Raw genomic sequence first — 24,442 nt, 5'->3', positions numbered from 1 at the left:
AGCATAAACAACATGGCCTCCCTGAGGGTAATGATATGTGGTATCTTTGAAGGGCCACGTGATCAGATACACTTGTGGCAGATCTAGCTCCCCTGTAAATGGTTCCGTTTGCAGGCTGACTTCCACCTGTCCCTGCTCCAGTCATTGGCTCGTTGGGAAGTGCAGACTCATTTTAATGATGGCCTGAGTGTAGTTCGACAAGATCTGCTGGTGCTGCAAAAGCTCAGCTTTTTTCCAAGGTCGATTCTGAATTTTACATTTTCCATGCTCCATCTCATCCCTGCTCATCACTGAGCAGTCAGTTTAATGAGTGTGTGGTGTTATCCATGCTGAGTGCCCTTCAAGGGCCCTGGTTTCTTTCAGTGGGAACTGTTATGCTACTGTGGCAGAAGCACTGGCACTGCCATCCCAGTCCCAGGTTTTCACCTGGTTTTGCTGGGGACTTGGCTGATGGTTCTGTCTGGCTATTCTGTGGGCCTGAATGGCCTAAGTCGGGTCTGGAGTGTCCTTGTCCTGATACTCCTTTGGGATTTCAACTCTCTCTGGCCATGATCTTCCTTCTCCATAGCGTGAGGTTGACCGCAACCAGGAGCTCCTGGCGCGTATTCGGCAGCTTCAGGAGCGGGAGGCTGAGGCCGAGGAGAAGATGCAAGAGCAACTGGAGCGCCATAAGCTGTGCAAACAGAGCCTGGACGCTGCCAGCCAGCAGTTGCGGGAAAAGGAGGATGGCCTGGCTACAGCCAGCGAGGTAAGCATGGGCCTGCATGCAGGCCCTGGGGTTTGCTTTCTTGCCTTCAGCCATTTTCCAAGGGAAAAGAACAAGTGACCTCCCAACTTCACCTAGTAGCAAAGAGGCATCCTTTAAACTATGCTCCTCACATGTGCACCTGTAGTTTTTGCATGGTCATAATCAGAGTAAATAAATTAATTTTCCATTCTGTGATTTTCAATTAGTAAGTGGAGCCCTTTTTTGTTCTTTGTAAATATGAATTTTAATGGTTGGCTAATCCATTTTTGTCCTTTTTCCAGTGTTTGGTTTCCTTGTGTTTGCCCCGATAGCTCCCTGACAGGCAGTTTTGTGCATGCACTCTGTTTATTTCTGTTATGTTTTGTTTGGACAGACCCGAGGAATAGGGTGGCAGACCCAGTCATAGCTCTGTGGTGGTTGTTGCTAGTTGCTGGGTTGTGTTGATAACCACCACGGAGTATCTAGTATTGCTGTAGCTTTCACTGTTCGTAGATGGTGGTATATTCTGGAAATACTTTTTTCTTTTTTTCCAGAAGATGTAAGTAGGTGCCTCTGGATTTGCATTTCTTTGATTATCAGCGAAGTCTTTTAGCATCTCTCAGCATCAGAGACTGCCTTTGAACCAGGATGTATATGAACTGTAGTCTCAGGGACAGCTATGTATGTTGTAGAGACAGCCTGAGCGTTAGTGCTGGTGGGTACTGGACTCCTCTGACCTTCCTTGTCCCTCTTCTGTGGTGTTCAAGATCACAGGTGCCGAGAGGAAACAGATGAGAACCGCCTGAGGAGGGGGGAAACACCATGTCGCATCATTGGTATTCTGTCTCCATGTGGCTTTCTCCACTTGATAGATCCTCAGGAGCGGGCTGTAGGTTATTTTTGCCTTGGCAGCACTGGGGAGCATGTTAAGGTTGTTCCCACATCTGTCTTCTGAAGTGAGTGTTGGCAGGAGAGGAGATGTGATCAGCTTCCAGAGAAGCTGGCTCCTGCTTCTGGAGAAGTGGGCTCTCTGTGGGCCCTGGGATCTGCGTTTTGGGCTGTGTTGCTGTTCTGTGGTCAAAGGGAGCTATACATACACTTCAGTGAAGGGTAGAAGAGGTGGTCCTGAGTGGGGCCATGTCCTCAGAGAAGCCCTCTCTCATCACTCAGTTCAAAGTCATAGGTCTTCCCCGTTGACTGCCATCTCCTATCACAGTGCCCCAGTTTATGTTACTTGCCACTCTGAAGTTCTCCATTTTATCTGTTTACTTGCTGATGGTCTGACTTTCCCCAGGATGTTTGTCCTCCATCAGGGCAGGCTGGCTCTGGTGTAGTGCTTAGTGCTCAGTGCATGTTTACTGAACTCAGCAGGCCATTGATGGATGTGTGTGTGTGTGTTTTTAAAATATATATATATATTTAAATATATATATTTAGTTGTTGATGGATCTTTATTTTATTTATATGTGATGCTAAGAATCAAACCCAGTGCCTCACACATGCTAGGCAAGCACTCTACAATGGAGCCACAACCCCAGCCCAGTGGATGTGTTTTTAATATCTCCATTTCTTTTTTCTTTTTCTTTCTTTTTTTGGTATGGGGGTTTAACCTTAGGGCATCCCTAGCTCTTTTTATTTTTTATTTTGAGACTGGGTCTCACTTGTTTAGGGCCTTGCTAAATTGCTGAGGCTGGCCTTGAACTTTTGATCCTTCTGTCTCAGCTTCCTGAGTTGCTCTGATTATAGGCGTGAGCCACCATGCCTGGCACCTCTGTTGTTTTTTGAGTCCCACTGTGGTGCTCACTCTTGTGATAAAGTGAACCATACAGATTGTTGAGTATGGGGTGCCCCATGTGTGTCCCCTAGAGGGTCATGCTTTGAATAGCACCAGTGTGTTTCCCTGGGTCCTGGGTTGGGTACAGTTCTCAGGAAAAAGAAAGGAGTGCTGTGGCTTCTCTGCAGAGGATGCCACCTCGGGAGACCCCTTGCCCCCTACAGTTCTACCCAGTGTGACTTACTGTGGTGAGGTTGCTGGACCCACTGTCTTGCCCTCTGTGTGGGCTCCCTAGGGTGGAATTTAGGCTGTGTTAGTTTGCATGACAAGGAACAGGGCTGGTTTTTTGTGTTGGCTTGACCAGCATGCTCTTTCCTTCAGGAAGGGGTTGATGGTGGATGAGGTGATGTCAGAGCAAAGAGTGGTGGTTCCTTCACATGCCTATTCTGTGGTGTCAGGTGGACTTGTCCCTCCTGGAAGCTGCTGGATGGGCCCTGCTGGTTTTGCTCTGGGACTGTCTCTTTCTGAGTACTGTAGCCAACCCAGCTGGTTCTAAACCACCTTGCTGGCCTGGGAGTGCTGCATCCTTACTGATGGTTGGAATTGTGGTGTGAGGATGGGTAGAGGAAGAATTCTGGGTTGAGAGCATAATGAGAGCCAAAGAGTGGAGGGAAGGCTAAGGTGGATGCATGGTGTAGGGACACTGTGGGCCTAGGATAAGGGGTATAGAGGCCACCAGGCCTGAGAGTCTAGGCCCATTCTGGCTAGTGGCAGCTTTGCTCTGGGAGTCCCAGGACTAGCTTTCCTCGAGGGCCTGGTTGTAACCCAGATCTGTCTGTCAGCTTGTGGGGACTATGACCCAGGGTTCTGGCCTGCAATACTTCTGAGAGTGTCTGTCTCATTTACCCAGGTGTAGGCTCCGCAGGGGTGGGCTCTGTTCCCACCCCATGGTAACAGGCAGGAAGTGATGGCTCTTCCTTTCACTGTAACTTGCCGGGAAGTTACGTTTGCATCCATGAGCCACCTGGAATCCCCTCTCCTTTCAGACCATCAATGTGTTAAAGGGTCGTGTCTCAGAGCTGCAATGGAGTTTGATGGACCAGGAGGTGCAGGTGAAGCACTTGGAGTCTGAGAAGCAGGAGCTGAAGAAGCAGCTTGAACTGCAGCTCAGGTGAGGGAAAAGGAGCTTGGGGGTGCGGGGCTTTGCCTCTGTGTCTGTGCCAGGCCCTGGATGCTTTTCTCACCGCAGGCTGCAGGAGGGACTGACACAAGGCCTCTGAAACTGGGATTCTGAGTGCTAGGATAAGGGGTGTTTTAAATGTTTTTGAGCCAGGATGAGGGCAGCAGCTCCTCCTTCTCAGGGTGGCACACCTTTTCAGAGCAGGCTTCCAGAGAAGATCTTATGCTGAGCTAGGTTTTGAAGAACATGCAAGACGTCCCTTGAGTTTGTGTGGGCTGTTGATGGGAAAGGACATTTTAGGTTTGGGGGACATGGTAAGCAAGATAGATGTGGGAAAATCTAGAGGATGGTGTGGTCAGGAGGCTTTGGGTTCTCTCCTGAGGAGTTGACCCTTCCCTTACCAGCTGTAATCTGAGTTTTTTGCTTCTTGGGGAGAGGGGTGATCAGGTCTGAGTGGGTCCTTTCTGTGGTTGCATCAGGTCTGGTGATCACTGGTGGAGGGTGAGCAGTGTGTGGAGAACTGTGGGGTGCTGTCAGTGGCCGATGTTCATCCACGGCAGCACCATCCAGATGAGAGCCACTGCAGGGGCTACTCCAGGACCTGGGTGTACCCTTGTAGTGGCCTTGTTTGTGCCAGGAGATTAGGCTGAGAGTATTCTTAAGGTGTTCCTTCATGTCATGCACTCTTCTCTGAACAGGAAATGTCAGGAAGTTAATCAGAAAATTCAGGAATTTCAGGCTAGCCAAGAAGCAAGAACAGACCAAGAACAGAAGATTAAGGTGGGTTGCTCTGTGTCAACCTTGTGTGTGTCCTGCAGGCATCTCAGGGGTGGTCTTAGCCCTTCTGCCACCCACTATTTGCAGGCCTTTCTGAGCTGAAGATGCCCTCAGTGGATGTTAGCCACTGTCCTATCTTCTAGGTACTGTGCTGGCTGCCAGGAGGCCAAGGTGAGTGAAATAACCATTTCTTTGTTTGTATGTGGTGCTGAGGATCGAACCCGGGTCGCACGCATACCAGGCGAGCGCGCTACCTCTTGAGCCACATCCCCAGCCCTGAAATAACCATTTCTGCTCCCAGGAAGCTTGTGTCCTAGTGAAGAAAGGCCCACTAGAAACACAAGGAAAAAGTGACATTGGAGATGGTACAAAGTAGACCTACAAAAGTTGAAACCCTGCCCATAGTCACATACTGGAGAGTCACTGAAATGGGTCCCCAAGCCAGGTCCATCTGATGGGAGCTCAGGCCACATGTTTCACTGTGGAGGGTGTTGCCAGAAAGATGATGCCTTGAGATCCCTTCCATGGCCTCTTGTTGCCTTTGGAGTAACAACCAGGCCCTTCAGGAGACCCGTGGCCATGGCTCCCTACAGCTTTCCACTGTGCCTGCTTGGGCAGGTTGTGCGCTTTGCTCCTGCTCTCCTTGGCTGCCAGCCTGCTTGGCACCCCCACTTGCCCCCCACAACTCACCTTCTTGGTTAGCTTCTCCTGAACCTTGTCCTTCCCTCTATGACCCTTAGCCCACCTCTCAGTCTTTGCTTGCCTGATTTGTATTCTGTGTCACTCTGCCTCTGCCTCTTGACTTAGCCCCTTACAGAGCTGGACTCTGTGACACTTATTATTATTTTTTTTGTCGGTGTAGGAGGGATTGAACTCAGGCACTTGACCACTGAGCCACATCCCCTGCCCTATTTTGTATTTTATTTAGAGACAGGGTCTTACTGAGTTGCTTAGCACCTCACTAAATTGCTGAGGCTGGCTTTGAACTTGCAGTCATCCTGCCTTAGCCTCGTGAGCGGCTGGGATTATAGGCATGCACCGCTGTGCTTGGCTTTAGTGGCACTTATTGATAGACCAATTTGGATATTGTTTGTACTCAGCCTGTTTGGTGATTGTCACTAAATGCCAGTGTGCTTCTGTTGAGTCCTAAGGTGACAGACGTTACAAAGAAGTCTGTTCTTGCAGTTGAAATGGACTCAGTTGCTGCAGGAGTGCTGCTGGTGCAGAAGTGACTTCATGTAATGAGAATGTTATGTCCTTGCTGAGTGTCTTTGGTCCAGGTGTGCCAGTGGTTCCTTCTGGATAAATAAGTCTGGGAGGAACCAGATGGATGGATGCATTTATGTGGTGTGGATGGATGCTGGCACAAATGGGCAGGGCTAGAGGTGGCTGAAGAGGACACAGCCAGAATCACATCAGGTGCAATCTCAGGAGGGATCTGGGGTTGGGGCCTAATCCAGGGAGATTGCCGAGGTTCTGGTACTGTTATAACTTAGCAGAGGAACTTTGTGGTTCCTATGAGTAGACTTTATTTTTTAGAAAAGTTTTAGGTTCACAGCCAAATGGAAGAGAATATAAGAGGATTTCCAGACCCCTTGTCTCCCACCATCATCTCCCCGCAGTTAGCACCCGCTTCAAAGTGGATCATTACCACAGTTGACTAAGCCGCATTGACTCCTCATCACCTACTCCACAGGCTACACTGGAGTTCACCCTTGGGGGCCACATTCTGAACAGATGCACCCTGACATGTGTCCCCCATTGTAGTGTCTTGCAGCCCTCCGAGCACCACTTGCTTTTCCTCCTCCCCCTGAGGACCACTGCTATCTCACTGCCCCATCCTTCTCTTCTCTCCAGAGTGTCCTGCAAGCGGAAGCCACCACATGTGCCTTTTCAGACTGGCTTCTCACTTAGCTGAGACTTGTATTTCCTAGGTGTCCTCTGGCTGCTCACTCTTCTTTCCTTTCTTCCTCTCTGCCTGCCTCTGTCAGGACCTGGAGCAGAAACTGTGTCTGCAGGAGCAGGATGCTGCCGTGGTGCGGAGCATGAAGTCTGAGCTGCTGCGGCTTCCCAGGATGGAGCGGGAGCTAAAGCGGCTGCGGGAAGACAATGCACACCTGCGGTGAGGAGCTGGGATGAGGCCCAGCTGCTTCCAGATGCGACTGGGGTTCATGGGGTGGGTTTGTCCCCTGTATATGTGGCTGTGGGAGTGACAGTTTCTGGCCTTGCAGGGAGATGAGGGAGACCAACGGGCTGCTCACAGAGGAGCTGGAGGGACTTCAGAGGAGGCTGGGCCGCCAGGAGAAGATGCAGGAAACTCTGGTTGACTTAGAACTGGAGAAGGAGGTAAGGGTTCAAGTGGGCAAGCCATGCCTATGAGACTGTCCTTAGCCCTCTCCAGAGGACTCTGGCCATTTCCATCTTGTGCAATAGCTGGTTACCTGTAATGTACTTATTGTCATGGCAGTGTGGTAGGAAGAACAATGGCCCTCAAGGGGTCCATGTCCTAATTCCAGAACCTATGAATGCATGTGACAAGGTTGAATCTGCTAATCAGCTGGCCTGCAGTGGGGGAGGATCCTGGTTGTCAGGTGGGCTGCATGGTCTAAGGAAGTAGGAGAGGAAGACCTGCCTGCCATTGCCAGCTGTGAGGGTAAAGGCAACAGGTGTGGGCAGCCCTAGAAGCTGGAAAAGACAATAGATGGATTCTCTTGGGAGCCCCTAGAAGGAATGCAGCTGGCCCACACATGAATTTTAGCTCAGTGAGAACTAAGTGGGATTTTAGGCTTAAGTATTGTAGGAAACTATGTTGAAGCCACTGAGTTTATGCAGTTTAACTCAAGGCTATAGAGGACTGGCACAGAGGGTGTGCCAGCAAGGAAATGGCACATGGTGCCTACATGTGAGGACGTGATGGAGAGCCATGCTGGATGTTTTCTTCTGATCTGTCATTGTAACTTACCAGTGACGCTGTGTGGGAAAATGCCATTGCTGTACAGTATTGGAAAGTCACCTTGTGGTTGGAGGAGGAAATGGAGGGTCAGTGTCCAGTGAGTTTGGACCAGAGCTAAGGATTCCTGGCTCCTGCCTGGAGTTTTTGTCCTTTTTACTGCTTCTCCTGAGTCACTCTGTTGCTGTTCTACCCTGGTTTGTCTGACATGCTCCACACCACTGTTCCAACCATCTTAACCATCTTTGGCCGCCCTGAATTACACTGGCTACTTCCTGACCTGGGGAGCACTCTTTGTCCTTTTTTGGAGCTTCAAGACAGCTCAGAGCCATTTGGGGCCACGGAGCCCTCTGAGCAGCTGCTGCGGCTGTTTGCCATCAGTGGGGCCTTCCAGGGCAGCTCCTCCTCAGAGGTAGCTTCTGTAGGAGTGTATTGGAAAGACAACTGTCAGCCAATTGCTCTTCTCTTTTTTCTCCGGACATAGTTATTTTTGAAATTGTTTTAAGATTTCGGGGTTTAGAATTACATTGCTTGTAGTTTGAAGTCCTGCTGTGGATGCTTGCTGGCTCTTTGACTCTGGGCCAGTTCCTTAACCTGTTTGTCTCTTCATCTGCAGAGTGAGGAATAGTGACAGTGTCTGCCTCATGTCAAGTGTTCAGAGCAGGGCCTGGTGCATAGTAACTTGACCAGCACTGGCTGTAGGAAAGTTAATAACCAAGCATGTGCTTGGTACATAGAGGAGATCTGGAAATACTCGAATGAATGGTTTGTAGTAGCACTCAGCTGGTTATGGGAGGAGGTGACAGGAGGTCAAATCCAAGTGGTTCTTCCTTCAATTGCTTCAATTCCAGAAGGGCAACTTTCTGGGCTTTGGGCCAGCATTGAACAGGCCCATTCTCTTGGGGCTTGCTGGTCCTAGTCTGCCATAGGATTGGGGAAAATTTGTCTGTTAGACTGAGTCCATCTGTCTGGGGCTTGGCATCCTGAGAGGTACTTGGGAGAGGGGAGAGGTGAGTCCTTAGGGTTCAGCTGCCCAGATCTGCACCCTGGGCACAAGAGACTGCAAAACCTTTGCACCTTCATGTTCCTTGTAGCTTGCTGGATTCACACTTGGATATACAGGTCCAGGAAGGAATGAGCTGTATGCCGCATAGCTTCAGCAGCTGGGAATAATAGCCTGATTGCTTTGGTGCATCCTTGGAGCAGCCACACATCTGAGCTCAGAGATAAGGGGCAGATCCTTCCCTAAGATTGGGGGCTTAGTGTCTGTGTCATAGTGTTTTTGTGCCAGTTGTCTGACACATGGTGATAGGAGACCTGCCTATACTGTTTTTCAGAGGCTGCTGGCGAAGCTGCAAAGCTGGGAGAATCTGGACCACACCATGGGCTTAGACCTCAGGTAGGTGGGCGCTGTCCCCCATCCCTACCTCTCTGGGTAGTTGGCTTCTGTATTGACAAGGCAGCCCTGCCTCTTTGTTCAGAGTCCTTTCCAAATAGGGGTAGGAGCTTTGGACTCACCCTGCCTGTGTTTAGTGAGGCATTTCACAGTGGTAGGGAAAGGGAACTGATGGACTCTTCTTGTCTAAGTCTCAGTAATGCCTTCATTGAAAACCAGATGTCCTTGAGCAGAGCAGGGGCAACTGTCCGATTGCCTTGCATTGTCAGACTTGGTTAGAGGACTCTGTACATGCCCAGGAAGTAATTGCTTTGGGAGAAATAATTTCTTTTGTGTGATTGTAACCTGAGAGGTTGGGGATGAACTGGATTTAGGGTTAAGCCATGATAGTGGATGTTGTCCTACTCGGGCCCCTGGAGCAGCCTCTGTAACTTGTCTGTGCCAAGCTCATTGCCAGTGGGTGGGTGGAGGGATTCAGAATGGGCTGCATGTTGGAGCTGCTGGCCATCATGTTCTGACACATACAAAGGGCGGAGCTGTTCCTGTTACCAGTCCCATCTGTCTTCTGTCCCGTCTTTCTGGGTACCACTGCTCATCTGATACAGCACTGGCTTTGTGGTCCTCTGCCTGTTAGCTGCTGTGGCCCTCTGCAGATTGATTGCCTCCCAGCCTTGGTCCAGCTCCCCCTTCTCAGTTCCCGATGTGTTCTAAGTCTCAGGGAGAGTGTGGATTGATCCTTTTGAATGAGTCATTGGACCCCAGAACACAGGCCTGTGAAGTTTAAGGAGCCGTTTGTTTTATTTGCTCAGGGGATTGTAAAACTTGCAGTTTCCTGGTGTCTTTCCTGCTGCTCTGGGAAAGTGAGGACTGAGACTTACTGAGCTGTCCTTTGCTATAATTATACATCGACTGCTGGCTCTGGAATCTGCCACCTTCTGATTGGCAATGTTGGCTTCAGTTCTGTTCCTTGACAATGCCTCTTGATTTTCTTTTTGTCTTGAGAAGTCACAGAGGACAGACCAGGCTGCTGTTTCCTCTTGAACTCCACCTGCAGAATCTGGGCTCATGGAGAGCTGGCCCAGCAGGGCTGATGCTGTTTGTTTCCTCCTGTTCTCTGAACTTGCTAGGTATCCAAATGGGTCTTGGAGCTTCTCTGATCACCAGACACATCTCCATTTCTTACATTTCTTGTAAGGGAGATAAGAAGCCCCTTGTGCCTGATTGGCTCTGTTGGAGAGGTCTGCCAGCAGCTTCTAGCATCAGTCAGATACGTAGAACTGATGTGTCTGGCTGCCATTCTGACCAGAATGGCACCAACTTCTCTGTCCAGGTTGGAATGTCCAGCTGCTCCTTGAACCATTTGGACCCATCCCTTCTGTCTGGGGACCCTGTTTTGTGGCTGGCATGAGGGCGGGCTGGTTCTTGGGAGGCCACATGCTATGTGTGTTGTTCTTCCTATTGTCCCAAGTCCCTGGCGGTGGTGCCTGTTGCCATCCTGGGGCTGGGCAGGAAGAAGGAGTGGGCACTGCGGGCACTGTGTGTCCCCATCTAGGGCAAGTGGATCTGACCTTTGCCCCTTAGCTAGTGAGACCCTTACCAGGGGCCACACCACTCTAGGCCCCTCTTATCATGGCTGAAAATGAGCACAGTATTTCTCCCACTCAGTGCTTGTGAAGTAGAGCCAAATCGCATCCCTAGGACATGCCTCAAGGTGTTACTGTCCTTTTGGAAGGCAGAGGGGTGCCATCCTTACTGTGGTGGACCCTTGGGCTCCTGAGGTTCCCTTGCTGGGGGACATCTGTGAAGGGCAGGTCTTTCTCCTGCTTCATGTGTTGTGCCTGGTTCTCTTTGGGCTGTTGTGGGGGCCTGGTATCTTGGAAGCCTCTGTGCTACTTGCTTACATTCCTGCCCCCTCCCCCCCCCACTGCCACCCAGCTGTCTGAGAACCCACCTTCTTGGGGCAGGCTTTGAGCTCAGGTGATTTGAGGGCCATGGTTATGCTTGTCCTGTAGGTCTGGCATACAGATCAGCTGCATTAGATGAGGCCCTTCATCAGAGTCACCTAGAGCTTGGGCCCTGGGGTGCAATTCAGTGTCAGAAAGGTGCCGTTAGCATGCATGAGGTGTTGGGATTGATCCTCAGCACCAAAAAAAGAAGAGAATAATTTCTCCACTTAAACTGGATGTGGTGATGAATACCTGTAGTCTATTACTCGAGAGGCTAAGGCAGCAGGATCGCTTGAACCCCTGAGTTTGAGGCCAGCCTGGGCAGCATAGTGAGACCCTGTGTTAAAAAAAAAAATCATCTGGAGTTTGGAGAAAGTAGATTCCTGGGCTAAGCTCAGACCTAGTAGGTCAGCATCCCCAAAGGCTGGACTTAATATTGGGGTGACCTTGAGAACTGCCATGATGAGGATTTTGGCTTTTTTTCTTTTCTGGGGAAGCAGGTTTTGGGCAGTATTTAGGGCTTTCTTTGTAGGGTGGGTGATTCGGCAGAGCTTTGTACTTCCTGAGATTGAAGCTGGTGTCGGGAATGGGCACCAGGGGAGCAGGGAACAGTTGAAGCCCAGTGCTCTGACTTGGGGTCTTTGCAGGAGCAGTTGCATATTTGCATGTTTACACATTTGTGCAAAGACACACGACTCAGTACCAGTTTAGGGACCCACCACTTGAAATCCATCCAGGGACCTGAGACGGTCAGCCAGCTGTCACTGAGGAAGACTGTGTGGGAGTGGGTTTTGGTCTGTGACATTTAGGCTGAGGCTCTGCCATGATTTTGGGGCGTGTTTGTCGCTGGCTCTATGGGTTCCAGCCACCACTAGGTGGCACTACCCCCTTGGTGATCTGACTTTCCTCTCCGAGCCTTGTGGGTACCCTTTGCAGCCTGTCCTTGGGCCATTTGCCCTCCTATACAGACTTTTTCATTAATACCAGGGGTCTGACTGACCAGGGTGCAAGGATTCTTTTGTCCCAGTTTCTGCCATTTCTGGGGTGGGTTGAGGGGGCAGGCAGCAGCTCTCCCCTGTCAAGTGCCTGCCATGTCCTTGATGAGTCTCTCTAGGGGTCTTGAGCCCTCTGGGGTCTGTGTGCTTCTGGTGCTGAAAGCAGGTACTATCAGTGTGGGTGCTCTTCTGAGAACTGAGGTCTGGCTTTCCTGAGATTGTCAGGGGATGTGTGGCTTTAGACTCTGGCTTAACATCAAGTTCTCTATAATGTGACAGTGATCACCTTCCCAGTTTGGGATTTTTTATGTCTGAGAAGGCCAGGGCTGGGACTGGGGCTGTAGCTCAGTGACAGCGCTTGCCTTGCACTGGGGTTGTCAATCCTTAGCACCACACAAAAATAAATAAAGGCATGCTGTCTATCTACAACTACAAAAATATAATAAAATGAAATAAAGTAAGATAAATAAAGCCCAGAGATATTAGGAGAGATGGTTGGGTGAGTTGGATGAGTTGGCTGGGGTGGGTCTTTTGGCACAAACCATGAGGAAGACACTTTGGGCCGAGGTACTGTGTCTGTCATATGAGGATGTATCCAGTGCACAGGATCACATGGGCTAGGTGCAGATTAGGCTTCCTGAGAGTCCCAGGGAGGGAGGAAATGGCAATGTGTGTGTGATGCTGTGGCATGGGGTGACAGGGACCTGTGACCCAGCAGGGATGGAGAGCATTGGTGCTAGGAAGCATGTAAGCATGATATCCTCATCCTGAGGGGCTTTGAGAGTTTACTGAAGGATTCAGCACAGTGTGGGGTGGCGACATGATGAACTTGGTCTTTCAAGAGCTCTGTCTGTCTAGGGAATGACTTGAAGTACGGAAAGTGCACAGTTAGAGGCGGTGGTGACCAGGAAGGACTGCCTGGGGCCCTGATGGAATCGTAGAGACGGGCTGGTAGGAAAGATAGAGTGGAGTCCATTCTAGGAACCCAAGGGTGCTACTTTTTAGAAAATGATTTGAATAAGATTAATTAATAAATTATTTTAATAGAAAAATCCTATTGACACATTTCAAGATGAACAGAAGTATTTGTGAAAATTTAACAATTATGATTGAAACTCTCAGCCAGCTAGGAAAAGAAGGGAAATTCCATAAGCAGATAAAAGCCATTTATGAAAAACAACAATGAATATAATATTGATAGACTGACCACTGCCCTGACATGGGGACGAGGCAGAGCTGTCATTGTACTGAATGTCCTCGCTGTGCAATCAGGTAAGAGAAAGAAAAGGTTAGACAAGCTGGATAGAACAAATGAAACTGTCTCCATTTGGAGACAACATAATTATTTATGTCAGAAGTCTTGAGGAGTGAATAAAAAAGTATCTAGGGCCAGGCAGAGGGAGGCTGAGGCAGGAGGGTTGCAAGTTCAAGGCCATTCTCAGCAATTTAGTGAGACCATTTCTCAAACAAACAAACATACAAACAAAAACTCTGGAGGTTCAGCTCAGAGGTAAAAGCACCCCTGGGTTCAATCTCCTGTATTACTCCTGCCCCTCAAAAAAGTACCTGGACCAATTAGAGAGGTTAAGAGGGTCATAGAATGCAGGAACAATATACAAAAATAGATTATATTTCTGTGTACTAGCAGCAAACCATTAGAAATACTGTTTGTGTTGTACTGTTTACAATAACATCAGAACCCAGTGGTGCATGCCTATAATCTCAGCTACTCCAGAGGCTGAGGCAAGAGGATCACAGTTTTGAGGCCAGCCTAGGCAATGTAGCAAGACCCTGTATTTAAAAAAAAGAGTGAGGGGTAGAGGGGGGCACTGCGGTTGTAGCTCAGTGGTAGAGCACTTGCCTAGCATGTAGAAGGCCCAGGGTTCCATCCTCAGCACTGCAAAACAAACAATCTACATGTAAAATACTTAGGGATAAATTTAACAAAATGTTTAAGATCTGCACTCTGGAACCCATAAGATGCAGCTGACAGTAATTAAAGATGACCTAATAATATAGGGAAATGGAGAGAAACCATAAGAGGAAAAAATAAACTCCCTGTGCTCTCAGCACAGCACTCCGATACCAGCTGTGGTTTTCCACACAGCAAGCTGTCCTCCATGGACACCAGTGAGTGGCTGCAGTTCAGTTCAGACACTGTCTACTTGGAGTTAGTGTCAGATTCCCCCAGGTAAAAGGCTAAGGAACCTTCAGTTGTGCAGCTGTCTGGAAGCTCTGTGGTTTTTGGGGGGCCTTCCTCTGTAGGCATAATCGATGGCATCATTGACCATTGTGGCCAGCTACCTCCTGCTGCTCTCTCCTTTGTGGAGGGTGAGTGCCAGCTTGACATCCTGCCTTGCTCTTTCTTTTTCTTTTTTTTTTTTTTAAGAGAGAGTGAGAGAGGAGAGAGAGAGAGAGAGAGAGAGAGAGAGAGAGAGAGAGAGAGAGAGAGAGAGAGAGAATTTTTTAATATTTATTTTTTAGTTTTCGGCAGACACAACATCTTTGTTTGTATGTGGTGCTGAGGATCGAACCCGGGCCGCACGCATGCCAGGCGAGTGCGCTACCACTTGAGCCACATCCCCAGCCCCTGCCTTGCTCTTTCTGGTGAAGTGCCTCATCCTGAAGTTTCCTAGGGCAGCCCGTGGCCAGCTGTCTCATTAGCATACAAAGGACCATTATCCCTCTGGAGATTTCAAGGGTTTTAGGAACTTAAGTCAGGAGACAGTGAGAAAGACCAAATATGTTCCACAGCATCATGGAGTGATCATGTTTGTATTAGAAGAGCCAATATTGTTAAGATGGAAGTTCTCTTGAATTAATCCTTGTATTCAGCACAGTCTCAATAAACTGATTTCTAAAATTCATATCAAAACATTCAGGACCTAGACTAGCTGTAACAATTTCAAAAAAAGGTAGAGGGCTTATATTGGCCAATTTCAAGGCTAGCTATAAATGTAGTGTGTTAAAAGAGTATCGTATTGGTAACTCAGTGGAACAGAGTGGAAAATTCAGAAATAATTCTAGAATGCAGTATCAGTAGATTTTTGTGGAAATTGTAAAAAAAATTTAGTGGGAGGTGCCAGGCTCTGGTGCACACCTGTAATCACAGTGACTGAGGAGGCTGAGGCAGGAGGATTGTGTGTTCAAAGCCAGCTTCAGCAACTTAGTGAGGCCGTAAGCAACTCAGTGAGACCAGTCTCTAAATAAAATACAAAAAAGGACTGGGGGTGTGGCTTAGTGGTTAGGTGCCCATGGGTTCCATCCCTGGTTCAAAAAAAAAAAAAAAAAAAAGAATTTTGTGGGAGAACAATAATCTTTTCAACAAATGGTTGTAGAACAATAGTGTGTCTGTGGTGTGAGCCTGAACACTCACCTCACACTGAACACAGGATTTCACTCAAAGTGGGCCACATACCTATGCATTAAAGCTAGAACTTCTGTGTTTGGCAAAGAGTTCTTAGGACATACAGAGCATGAATTATACATGAAAAAATTCGATAAATTAGACTTCATTAAAATTTAAAAACCTCTCAAAACACACAAGAAAGTAAAAAAAGCAGATCATGGACTAGGAGAAAATATTTGTAATACGTGTACCCAACAGAAGACTTGTATCCAGAACATACAAATAATACTTATGAATCTATAAGATGACCAGATTAAAAAGGGCCAAAGAGTTTGAACAGATGCTTTACATGAGAAGATATATGCATGGTAAATAAGGACAGTGAGAAGACGCTCAGCATCATTTGTCATTAGGGGAATACAAATTACTCATGTTGAAATACCACTACGTACCCAACAGTCTGCCCAAAAATAGAAACACTGGCCCTCCCAGCTGTCGGTAGCGATGGGGAACAACCAGACCTTGTAAACATTGCTTTTGGAACTAGGAGATGGTACAACCATTTTGGAAATGTTTTGGCAGCATTTTTACAATTAGAACATGACCCAGTGATTTTACTTTTAGATATTTACCCAAAAGAAATGAAAGCATGACTTCGCGAAGGCTTGTACAAGGATGTCCTAGGAGCTTTGTCCTGCCTGTCGGTAGGAGAGAGGAGAGTGTACCATGGGCTGCCCACACAGTGGAAGGCCACCCAACAGTGAGGAGCGCAGAAGCATGTGTGAGCCTCTGGCTGATAGAAGGAACTTCAGCTTGGACTGTACGACTGCATTTACTTGTAGTGTTAGAAAGGGCAACGCTGACCTGTAGTGACCGGAAGCAGGCCAGATTTCTCTTGAGAGCACAGGGAGTCTTAGGGTGCTGGGAATACTCTAGCGTGAGGGAGGTGCTGCCTGCATGGGCATGTGCAAGTCAGGACTTGCGGTGCTGCAGCTTTAAAATGGGTATAAGAGAGGCCTTGAAGAAGCTGATTTGTATGTTGGAAAGCCTTTGGGGATTACTTGGACTGGACTGGAGAGAAGATGGAGCTGCTGTTTAGAGTCAGCCTTGTTTTGGGAAGGAGTCTGTCCCTTAGCTTGTTGAAGGCCATGGCAGCCTGAACCTCCTGGGCGGCTTTTAGTGCCAGGCTTCCTCAGTCTGTCTGGGTCTTTGGGGCTTAGGGCACTAGTGCTGTGGAAGTGGCATTGGATGAGTAGTGGCAATGTGGAGTCCAGGCGTCGGCTGCAGAAAGGCAATTTTGCATGATTGCCTAAAATCAAAAACAGTCATGTGGCAAATGTGAGTGGCTAAAATGAGTAGTATGGCGTGGTCTTCATCCGTCACCTCCACCAGGGGAGCTCATCCTGGGGTGGCTGTCCTTGCCAGCTTCCTAGCCCTGGGACATTGTGTTCTAATGTTCACGGATGCCAATCACACAACAGTAGAAGGGACAGTTTCCCTGTCCATCTTTCCAGGTAATGCCTGATAACTTTCTCATCTGTCTTTCTAGAAGCATGCGAAGGTGCAGCTTGCTGTTTGTGCATTTCTTCTTTTTAGGTGGGGCTTTTTCTGCTTTGTTGTGCATCTGTTTTTCACCTAGTTTTTGTATTTTGGTGCCTGCAGTGAGGAGCTACCCAGGATTCCATAGTATGAATGGACTCTTATTACCTTCAGTCCTCTGTTGAGGAGACAGTAAGGTTGTTTCCAGTTTTTCCCCAATCAGCAGCGCTGTGTTGGTTGGATGAATTCTCAAAAGCAGAATTTTTAGTTCAAAACATATGCACATTTGAAATTGATAGCTCGTGCCAAATTGCCCTTCAAAACTGCTGTACATTTCAATCATCATATGTGAGTGTCATTGCTTAATTGGGGTAATGTGCTTTGGAAGGTTCTAGCAGATTCGGAGCAAGTCACAACAAAGTGAGATGAGCAGGCATCTTCAGTGGCTTGGCTTTTTAAAAAATTGATTTAGCGATTCTTATTGAGAGAAGAGCCTTATTAAATAGGCATGGAGTGGGGCTGGGGATGTGGCTCAAGTGGTAGCGCGCTTGCCTGGCATGTGTGCGATGCTGGGTTCAATCCTCAGCATCACATACAAATAAAGATGTTGTGTCTGCAGAAAAGCTAAAAAAAATAAATATTAAAAAAAAATTCTCTCTCTCTCTCTTAAAAAAAAAAAAAGGGCTGGGGATGTGGCTCAAGCAGTAGAGTGCTCGCCTGGCATGCATGCAGCCTGGGTTCAATCCTCAGCACCACATACAAACAAAGATGTTGTGTCCGCCGAAAATTTAAAAAAAAATATTAAAATTCTCTCTCTCTCTTTCAAAAAAAAAGGGCATGGAGCGAGCATCGGGTCCCTTTGTAGTCATGTCTCTGCTTTACAGAGAGAACAATTTGCCTGTGGCCAAGATACCTCTGTGGTTTGGCTCCTGGCCCTGTCCCTTTGTGCCTGAGCCTGGCCTTTTTTCAGATCCGCTGGTGGGCATCATACCTGTTAGGTGCATGGGGCTTGCTGGGAACCCAGGAGGGTGTGGAGGTTGATGGTGTAGGGGGATGGAGAGCAGGAGGTCTATGTCAGCTCTGAAGCCTGGCAGCTGTGACCACCTGAAACTGCTGACCCGTCACCAGGAGTCAGTGGAGAACCTCCAAGTGCTGACCTGGACATTTTCCCAAAACATTTGTAGCCTGGCCAGATGTCAGGTTTTGGGGACCTGCTTCCCTGATGTGCGAGACCAATTAGAAGGACAGCAAGGGGGAGTGCGTGGTCTCCTTCTAAGGAAGGAGCTAATTGACCCGCCGGGATGCTGTCGTTACCCTGATTTGTGTGTTCATGGTACATAATTACCAGGGCTTTGGGTTGATTAGTGCAAGGAGCTCTGTTGGTGCTTGGGAAGGTGGGTGAGCTGTCAGGTGTCTTGGCCCTTTGTCACTGGTCTTGGCTTGGTTTTCTTTGAGGCTCAGAATCAGAAAAAGAGGAAAGAAACGTTCGACTCCTGGGTGCTTGTGGCCCTTTCCCCTGCTTTTCTTTTGGGCTCTCTCTTCTTAAAGTTAAGAGTCCTTAACTGTGAGCTTTTCCTGTCAAGCCCACAAAATAGTGAGGGAGGGACCTTCAGGCCCCTTGTCTGTAATGGGCTCATCCCCACACCCAGGAGCCCCAGAACTGAGGGCCTCTTGAGCTAGTCGACAGCTCCTCACAGGCTCAGGCACCTTAAAGGTCAGCCTGTTCTCCTGTGGTAGAACTGGTTGCTTGCTGCTTTCTGTTTGGTTGGCTTTCTTTAAGTGCTGTCCTTTTAGCTGTTTGGGATTGAAAGGTAGGCCTTGTCTTCTGAGCCTTGGTGTGTGCATACAGCAGGCATTCACTGGTGTTGGGAGAGGGAGAGGGGTGTTCATATGTTAGGCGTGGTACAGGCTGGAACCCTCATCTCTCAGTGGGAAGCAGAGCAAGGGGAGCCCCAGGGAGGCAGCCCATCTGCTTCTTTGCCCCTTGTGAAGTTTGGGTGCCTGTTCTCGTGACATTGGTGGCCACCCTGATGTGCTGATGGCTTCAAGAGGAGAAAGACAGGCCATGGCTATTTTATTCAGGTTAAGTTGGGCAGGCTGGGATGGGGCTGTCCCCTCTGCTTGTACTACACCCTGAACAGATGTGGTGGCAGGGTGGAACATGGAAGAGAAGCTTTCCAGGAGAGACGCCTCCTGTGGCCCAGACAGTTGTGCACTCTGCAGGGCGAGTTTCTGACCTGGAATTGCTTTATACTTCTTGTTTTGTTCCTGGTGCCCTAAGCTCTTTCTGGGGCTTTCCTCCACATTTCGAAGATAGGGCTCTTCTACTGTGTCTCCTTTTAAATTGAGATAATAAAATCTAAAGCCAGATGGTAAAAGGATTTAGCTCTTGGAGGCTGTGATGATTCCCAGGGGATTGTATTGGAGGTACAGTGGCATTTCAGGTGTCCAGGTTCGTTTTGCCTCAGCAGGCCTGCTGGGTCCTGCCACTTGTTGGCTCTTCCTTGTCAGCTGCAGGGTCCTAAGACTTCTCTCTGCCCCAGGAAAACACGGAGAGCCTTGGAACCCAGCATGAGAAAGGGTCAGTTCATTCAGAGAAGCTGTGTGTGGGGGGTGGTGGTGGTGGTGGTTGCAGTTGACAGAAAGTTGAAGCCAGCTGAGCACAGGCTGTGCCCAGGTAGCTTCCAGATGACATGTGGCCTTTAGAGGGCCAGTGTCTTAGGCCTGGCTTTCCCCTTAAGCCTTGAGGCTGTGAGGGTCACCCTGGATCACAGGGCCCTGAGCCATGGTGTCTTTCCTCACAACATGCCATCACTTGCATCAGAAACTACAAGTCCTGCTCTTGCTGTCCTGCCTATCCCAGCTTCCCATGCTGTCCTGCCTGGCCAGAGCACATGTTCCCTTGCTGTTGAACCTCCTAGACCTGGTGCCCAGGTCCCCTGCCTCCTGAGCCCTGCATTGTTCTGCCTGGGAATCAAGTTCTGGTCCTTCTGAGACAGGTGGGAGGTGTAGCAGGGGTTGGAGGGTGGCTGGCCACTGTGTACACTGTGGAAAGCTGGTGCTGTGGAGCAGGCTGTCCTTCAAGAAGAGTCTGTTGTTCAGACATATCGGGGAGTAGGTTTGTACTAACAGCTGTGAAATGAAATGATTATTTAAATGGCAGGCACAGGGCTGTCTGAGAGGTTGCAGGGCATTGGTGGTCTTTCTTGTTCTCTACATTTTCCTTTGTGATGTTTCCATTGGATCTGGGTGCAGAGCTCTGAGCTGCCCCTGAAGCCCGAGTTCCCATGTACATTTTGAACACCTGCAAAATGCCTTGTTCTGCATAAGCTCTGCAGCCTGAAATGCTGCTGGTATCTTAGGAAGGAAGTCTAGGCCTTCTGTGTGTAGGCTCTTGCCAGGCAGTGGGGCCTGCTGAGGCCATGGAGCTCTTATCTGATGAGGATCCCTGAGGGATGAAAAGGAGGAGGATGAGGTGAATGAGGTACCTGACTACAGGGATGGTGGGAAACAGCATGGGCAGGTGTGGAGTGATTTGGGTGGAATAGGGTGCTGTCCACGGGTCAGGTCAGTGGCGCTGAGTCAGCATCATGCATGGCCTGAGTGAAGCTTTACTCTCATTGAGACCTTCTGCTTCCCATCATGCTGACCAGCGGGAACATTGAGATATACAGAGGCTTTGAAGGCTTTGTTGTCAGTGACCATAGTGGAGTTCTCTGTCTTATTCTTCCTAGTGCCATTGGACTCTGGTTTAAAGTACTTTGCATTCCTGAGGAGGTCAAGCCATACTGTGTTGGGTTCTTTTTATGGCCTGGATGTGTCTATGTGTAGATCACTTGCTTTAGTGAGCTTTCTCTCATTGTAACAAATACCTGAGATAATCAACCTACCAAGAGAAAAGGTTTATCTTGGTTCATAGTTTTATAGGTTCCAGTCTCCAATAATTGGCCCTGTTGTTTTGGGCCTGAGGCGAGGCAGCACATCATGGTGGGAGCCTGTGATGGAGTGAAACCACTTATGTCATTGCCTAGAAGCAAAGGAGAGGAAAAGGAAGAGACTAAGATCCTACAGTCCTCTTCAAGAGCATGCTCCCAGTGCGCTAAGGACCTCCTAATGGACCCTGCCTCTAAAGGTTCCACACCCCTGCATGTAGTGCCACACTGAGGTCCATGCCCTTAACAGAGCTCTTTCAGGGGACATTTAAGATCCAAACTATAGCACTGCCCTTCCTTGTATCTGCATTGAGTTCTTTTTTGGGCCTGGATATATGTCTGTATAGGTAGCCATGCATTCATCTTGGCATTGTGGACTCAGGATGTGGGGGTCCTTGGGGTGGCACTCTCATATTGCCACTTGTGATGATTTCTGGTGCATCTGTAGAGGCACAGATGTGGCATGACCCTTCCTCCCCACTTTCTGCTGGCCATGCTATGAATAGTACCTGGGGCCTGTGCATGCAAGGCAAGTGCTTGATCACTGGGCTGCACCCCATCCCTAGAGGCATGCTTTCTGAGGCACTGAGACAGAGGTACCCAGATTGAACTGAGCCTACCTTCCCTTTTGGGGCCTTTGTGGGGTAGTTCTGACAGGCTCTTTGTCATAATAACTCAGATGGCACCCAGACAGAACTGAACCAAAATTGCACTTCACCCACATGGACAAGGATGTGGTGCTGTGGACAAGTGCAAATTCCTGTTGAAGAAGAAAAGAGGGGCTAATTCAGTGGTCCCAGAAGACCTGAGAACACAGGGGTCTGTAGCAGACCTCTTGTGTTGTGTTCTGTGGTGTTTCTGCCTTGACTTTTGCTGCCTGTGCTCCCTGTCCTTGCAGAGGATGCTCTAGTCTAAAGGAAGACTGTGCCTGAAAAGCCACCTAACTCACAGTCTGTGGAGGTCCGGTTCATGGTGTGTGCATTGATTACCATTTTCAGTGCCAGTGTGTGATGTGGCAGGTTCGTGGGGTAAGTCCTGTAGCCTCAGCACTGTGGGACCGGGTCTGGAAGGCACAGTTGCCTTTAGGTCTGGACCCCTTTGTTCAGGTTCTTGCCCAGCATGATGTTAGGATGTGTGCAGATGCGTGGTGGGTTAGCTTGGGTCTTCTGTTGAGAGACAGGGCTGCAGCTGAAGAGGCCATCCTGCAGGACCAGGACTCAGGAGCAGGAAGTCCTGGGAGGTCCTGCAGCCTGTGGTGTATCTAGAAGATGGATTGAGAACTTTTTTGATTATTGTGCAGATTTTGTTTTCTTTCGGGAGTAGAGTCTCCCAACTTTGGGGATACTGTTTTGACACAGATCTCTTCTTAGGTGTTCTGTGAGGAGTCTTAGTTGAGAGGGAAGTGTGTTGGGGTACCATCAAGCTGATACCGTACAGGTGTGCTCTGGCCCAGAGGGATGCTGCAGGGAGGAATGTGGAGGGAAGACCTGTCTCTTGTCTTCAACTTGCACACACCACAGTGTATCTGTCCTTAGTCTGTGCGCACTGGCATCCTATGGTCTCTCTGTTCTCCTGGTGGCTGGGGTATTGGAGCAGTTACTCTGTTACTTGGAGTTAGAGAGGGGCAAGAGCCTGGAGGGAGCCAGAGGGTCTGACAGACAGGTGGTCATGAGAGCCTGTGACTGTCAGCCTTGCTGCGAATGTCATACAGTGGGCAAGAGGGAAATCCTCTGTGGTGGGGTGAGTCAGTGTCTGCCTCGTGGACAGTGGCTATCTTACAGCCTGGGAGAAGGCCCAGCATTTGTGGCCTGCACTCTGGACCCAGGGGGAAGTACTCATGGATGTTGAAAGTACCTTGGTTGCTCTTGGGCCTTCTGGAAAGCATATATGTGTCCTGCTATTTGGGGACAGCAGAGTGTCTGGTATTTATTTGCTCAGTAATAGGAGTGATGGGAGGCCTGTGAAGGAGCTGGGGTTGGCGAGAGCAGATACCCTGGGCAGACTTGGAGGGTTTGTTGTGGGAGTGTGCTTTGGGCCTGAGGAGAGGCCTTGACTTACCTGCCTCTGGCTTGGGTTCTGGTTTCTGGACTGTAGGAGGAAGATGGCATCTAAGCATGTGGCATGCGTCAGGTGTCTACAGAGTGATTGGTAGGTGGTGGCTGTTGTGTTTGTTGGTGACTGTCTCCTGTTGGGGTGAGAATAGCCCTGGCAGCAAGGTGCCCTGGGGACATTCCTGAACCCAGCACCTCAGAAAGTCTCTATATCTCCTTGAATGGACTTTCTTTGTGCATATGTTCAGTCTGAAGAGGAATCTCCTTCCCTGTCCTGCTATTTACCTGCATTGTTGAAAATGAGAGATGCCAAAGGTCAGGGTGGACCAGGTAGAGTGAGTGGGCCAAAGCGGGGGCTATAACTGTGACTTTGGAGGTTAAGCAGGAGGGGCTGAGACCCTGAATGGTGTCTGTGTCCATCTAGCACCTGAGTCTGTTAACCTCCTGGGGAAACTTGGCATGCTGACATCCAGCTCCTCTGGGGCTCTAGGGTGAATTTGAGGGGCAACCTCTTGCATTTATGTATGTACCTGAGACTTGGTGAACACTTCCCACTGTCTACTGCTACCAGAGGTGGAGAGGTTCCTGCAGGCACAAGGGAGCCCCAGAGTGCCTGTGGAATTACCAGGCTGGATCCTGTCTGCCTCAGGCTCTCCACTTCCCTGCCAGGTCCTCCTGTGCGGATCCTGTTCCCACACACAGGTGCTAGTATGGTGGGGGTGGGTGTCTGTGGGGACAGTGGGGTTTGCCTTCAGATTGATGGTCAGGATTGCATCGTGATGTCTCACATGATGCTTGACCTTCTTTTGTCCATAATAGAGTGTTTCTTGAGATCCAGGATGCGGCAGGCCTTGTCCTAGATGCTGGAGATGCAGCTGCAAGTCAGGGTTTGTTTCTGAGCAAATATCAGTTGGTGCCTCCCAGTAGGGGTGATGTTTGAATGCCAGGTGGGCGTTACAGGCAGGGTAAGTGGCTTAAGAGACTTGTATGTTTGGGAAATGTTATGTAGTTCCAAATGGTTGTAACCACAGTGCATGTGGGGGTGTATAAGCAGCTCAGGAAGCAAGCAGGGATCCATCAGGAAGGTACTGTGGGTGGTGCAGGGAGTTCAGACAAGTGCAGGTGATGGGGATTGACAGAAGGTTCTGGCCAGGGAATCTCATGCATGATGTTTGGACAGAGGCCCTTCCCTGGCTTCTCAGAGTGAGACCTTGCTGCTTGGCAAGGCCCTGTTTTGGATGTCCTAGGTTGTTTGACTCACTACAGATGCAGCAGTCCTGTGGCCATGGGAAGACAGGTAGTGCAGTCAGAGGGCTTGGTGGCAAGAGCAGTGTGTTAGTCGGTGGTGGTGAGGCCTGAAGAGTCGAGGTGGGGCTGTTCCGGGCTTTTTGTACTTCTGCATGATTCTGACGCTGACTGTCTTATTTCTTCTCCTGCTCCCTCGTGACCACAGATTCTGTTGGTAGCGCTGTGATTTTGGAAACCTCACTTATTTTCCTATTTTTTGAGCATTTGTTTGGGTTCCTGCCACTTGCCAGGCTTTGGGCAGCCCTGGGGATGTGGTCATGAGCACAGCATGGTCCCACATAGCAGGAGAAATAGCTTTTCTAAGTGCCAAGAATGAGGGGGCTCCTCTTGAGGCACATGAGTGGAGGAAACTGCAGGAGAGCTTACTTGGTTGGGGATAAACCAAGCGAGATCTGTTGTGTCTTTGCTAGGTTTGACGTTGGTGGGATTGGAGACCAGGCATTTTCTCTGGTCTGGAAGCAGGTGTTTTACAGAACACTCACGTGGTGTTCACTTGCCAGCAGATGAGCACTGTTCCC

The 24,442-nt window shown here is 49.2% G+C and overlaps 1 protein-coding gene across 23 annotated transcripts in view; it reads left to right on the top strand.

Annotated features, from left to right (window-relative positions):
• Positions 1-24,442, top strand: part of LOC144369142 (mitotic spindle assembly checkpoint protein MAD1-like) — a 282,508-nt gene that overhangs the window by 8,524 nt on the left and 249,542 nt on the right. For all 23 annotated transcript variants that reach the window (XR_013428597.1, XR_013428596.1, XR_013428599.1 and 20 more), the window contains 6 exons: positions 569-748; positions 3,548-3,672; positions 4,380-4,461; positions 6,450-6,580; positions 6,690-6,804; positions 8,746-8,807. Coding sequence is in view for 10 of the 23 variants with exons in the window: in XM_078028234.1 (XP_077884360.1) it covers positions 569-748; positions 3,548-3,672; positions 4,380-4,461; positions 6,450-6,580; positions 6,690-6,804; positions 8,746-8,807 (695 nt within the window). In the remaining 13 variants the exon portion in view is untranslated. The remainder of the gene's footprint in view (positions 1-568; positions 749-3,547; positions 3,673-4,379; positions 4,462-6,449; positions 6,581-6,689; positions 6,805-8,745; positions 8,808-24,442) is intronic.

The sequence above is a fragment of the Ictidomys tridecemlineatus genome, chromosome 12 (genome assembly GCF_052094955.1).
Source record: "Ictidomys tridecemlineatus isolate mIctTri1 chromosome 12, mIctTri1.hap1, whole genome shotgun sequence".
Taxonomy (NCBI): domain Eukaryota; kingdom Metazoa; phylum Chordata; class Mammalia; order Rodentia; family Sciuridae; genus Ictidomys; species Ictidomys tridecemlineatus.
The sequence above is the reverse complement of the archived record's forward strand: the minus strand, read 5'-3'. Positions and strand labels throughout refer to the sequence as shown.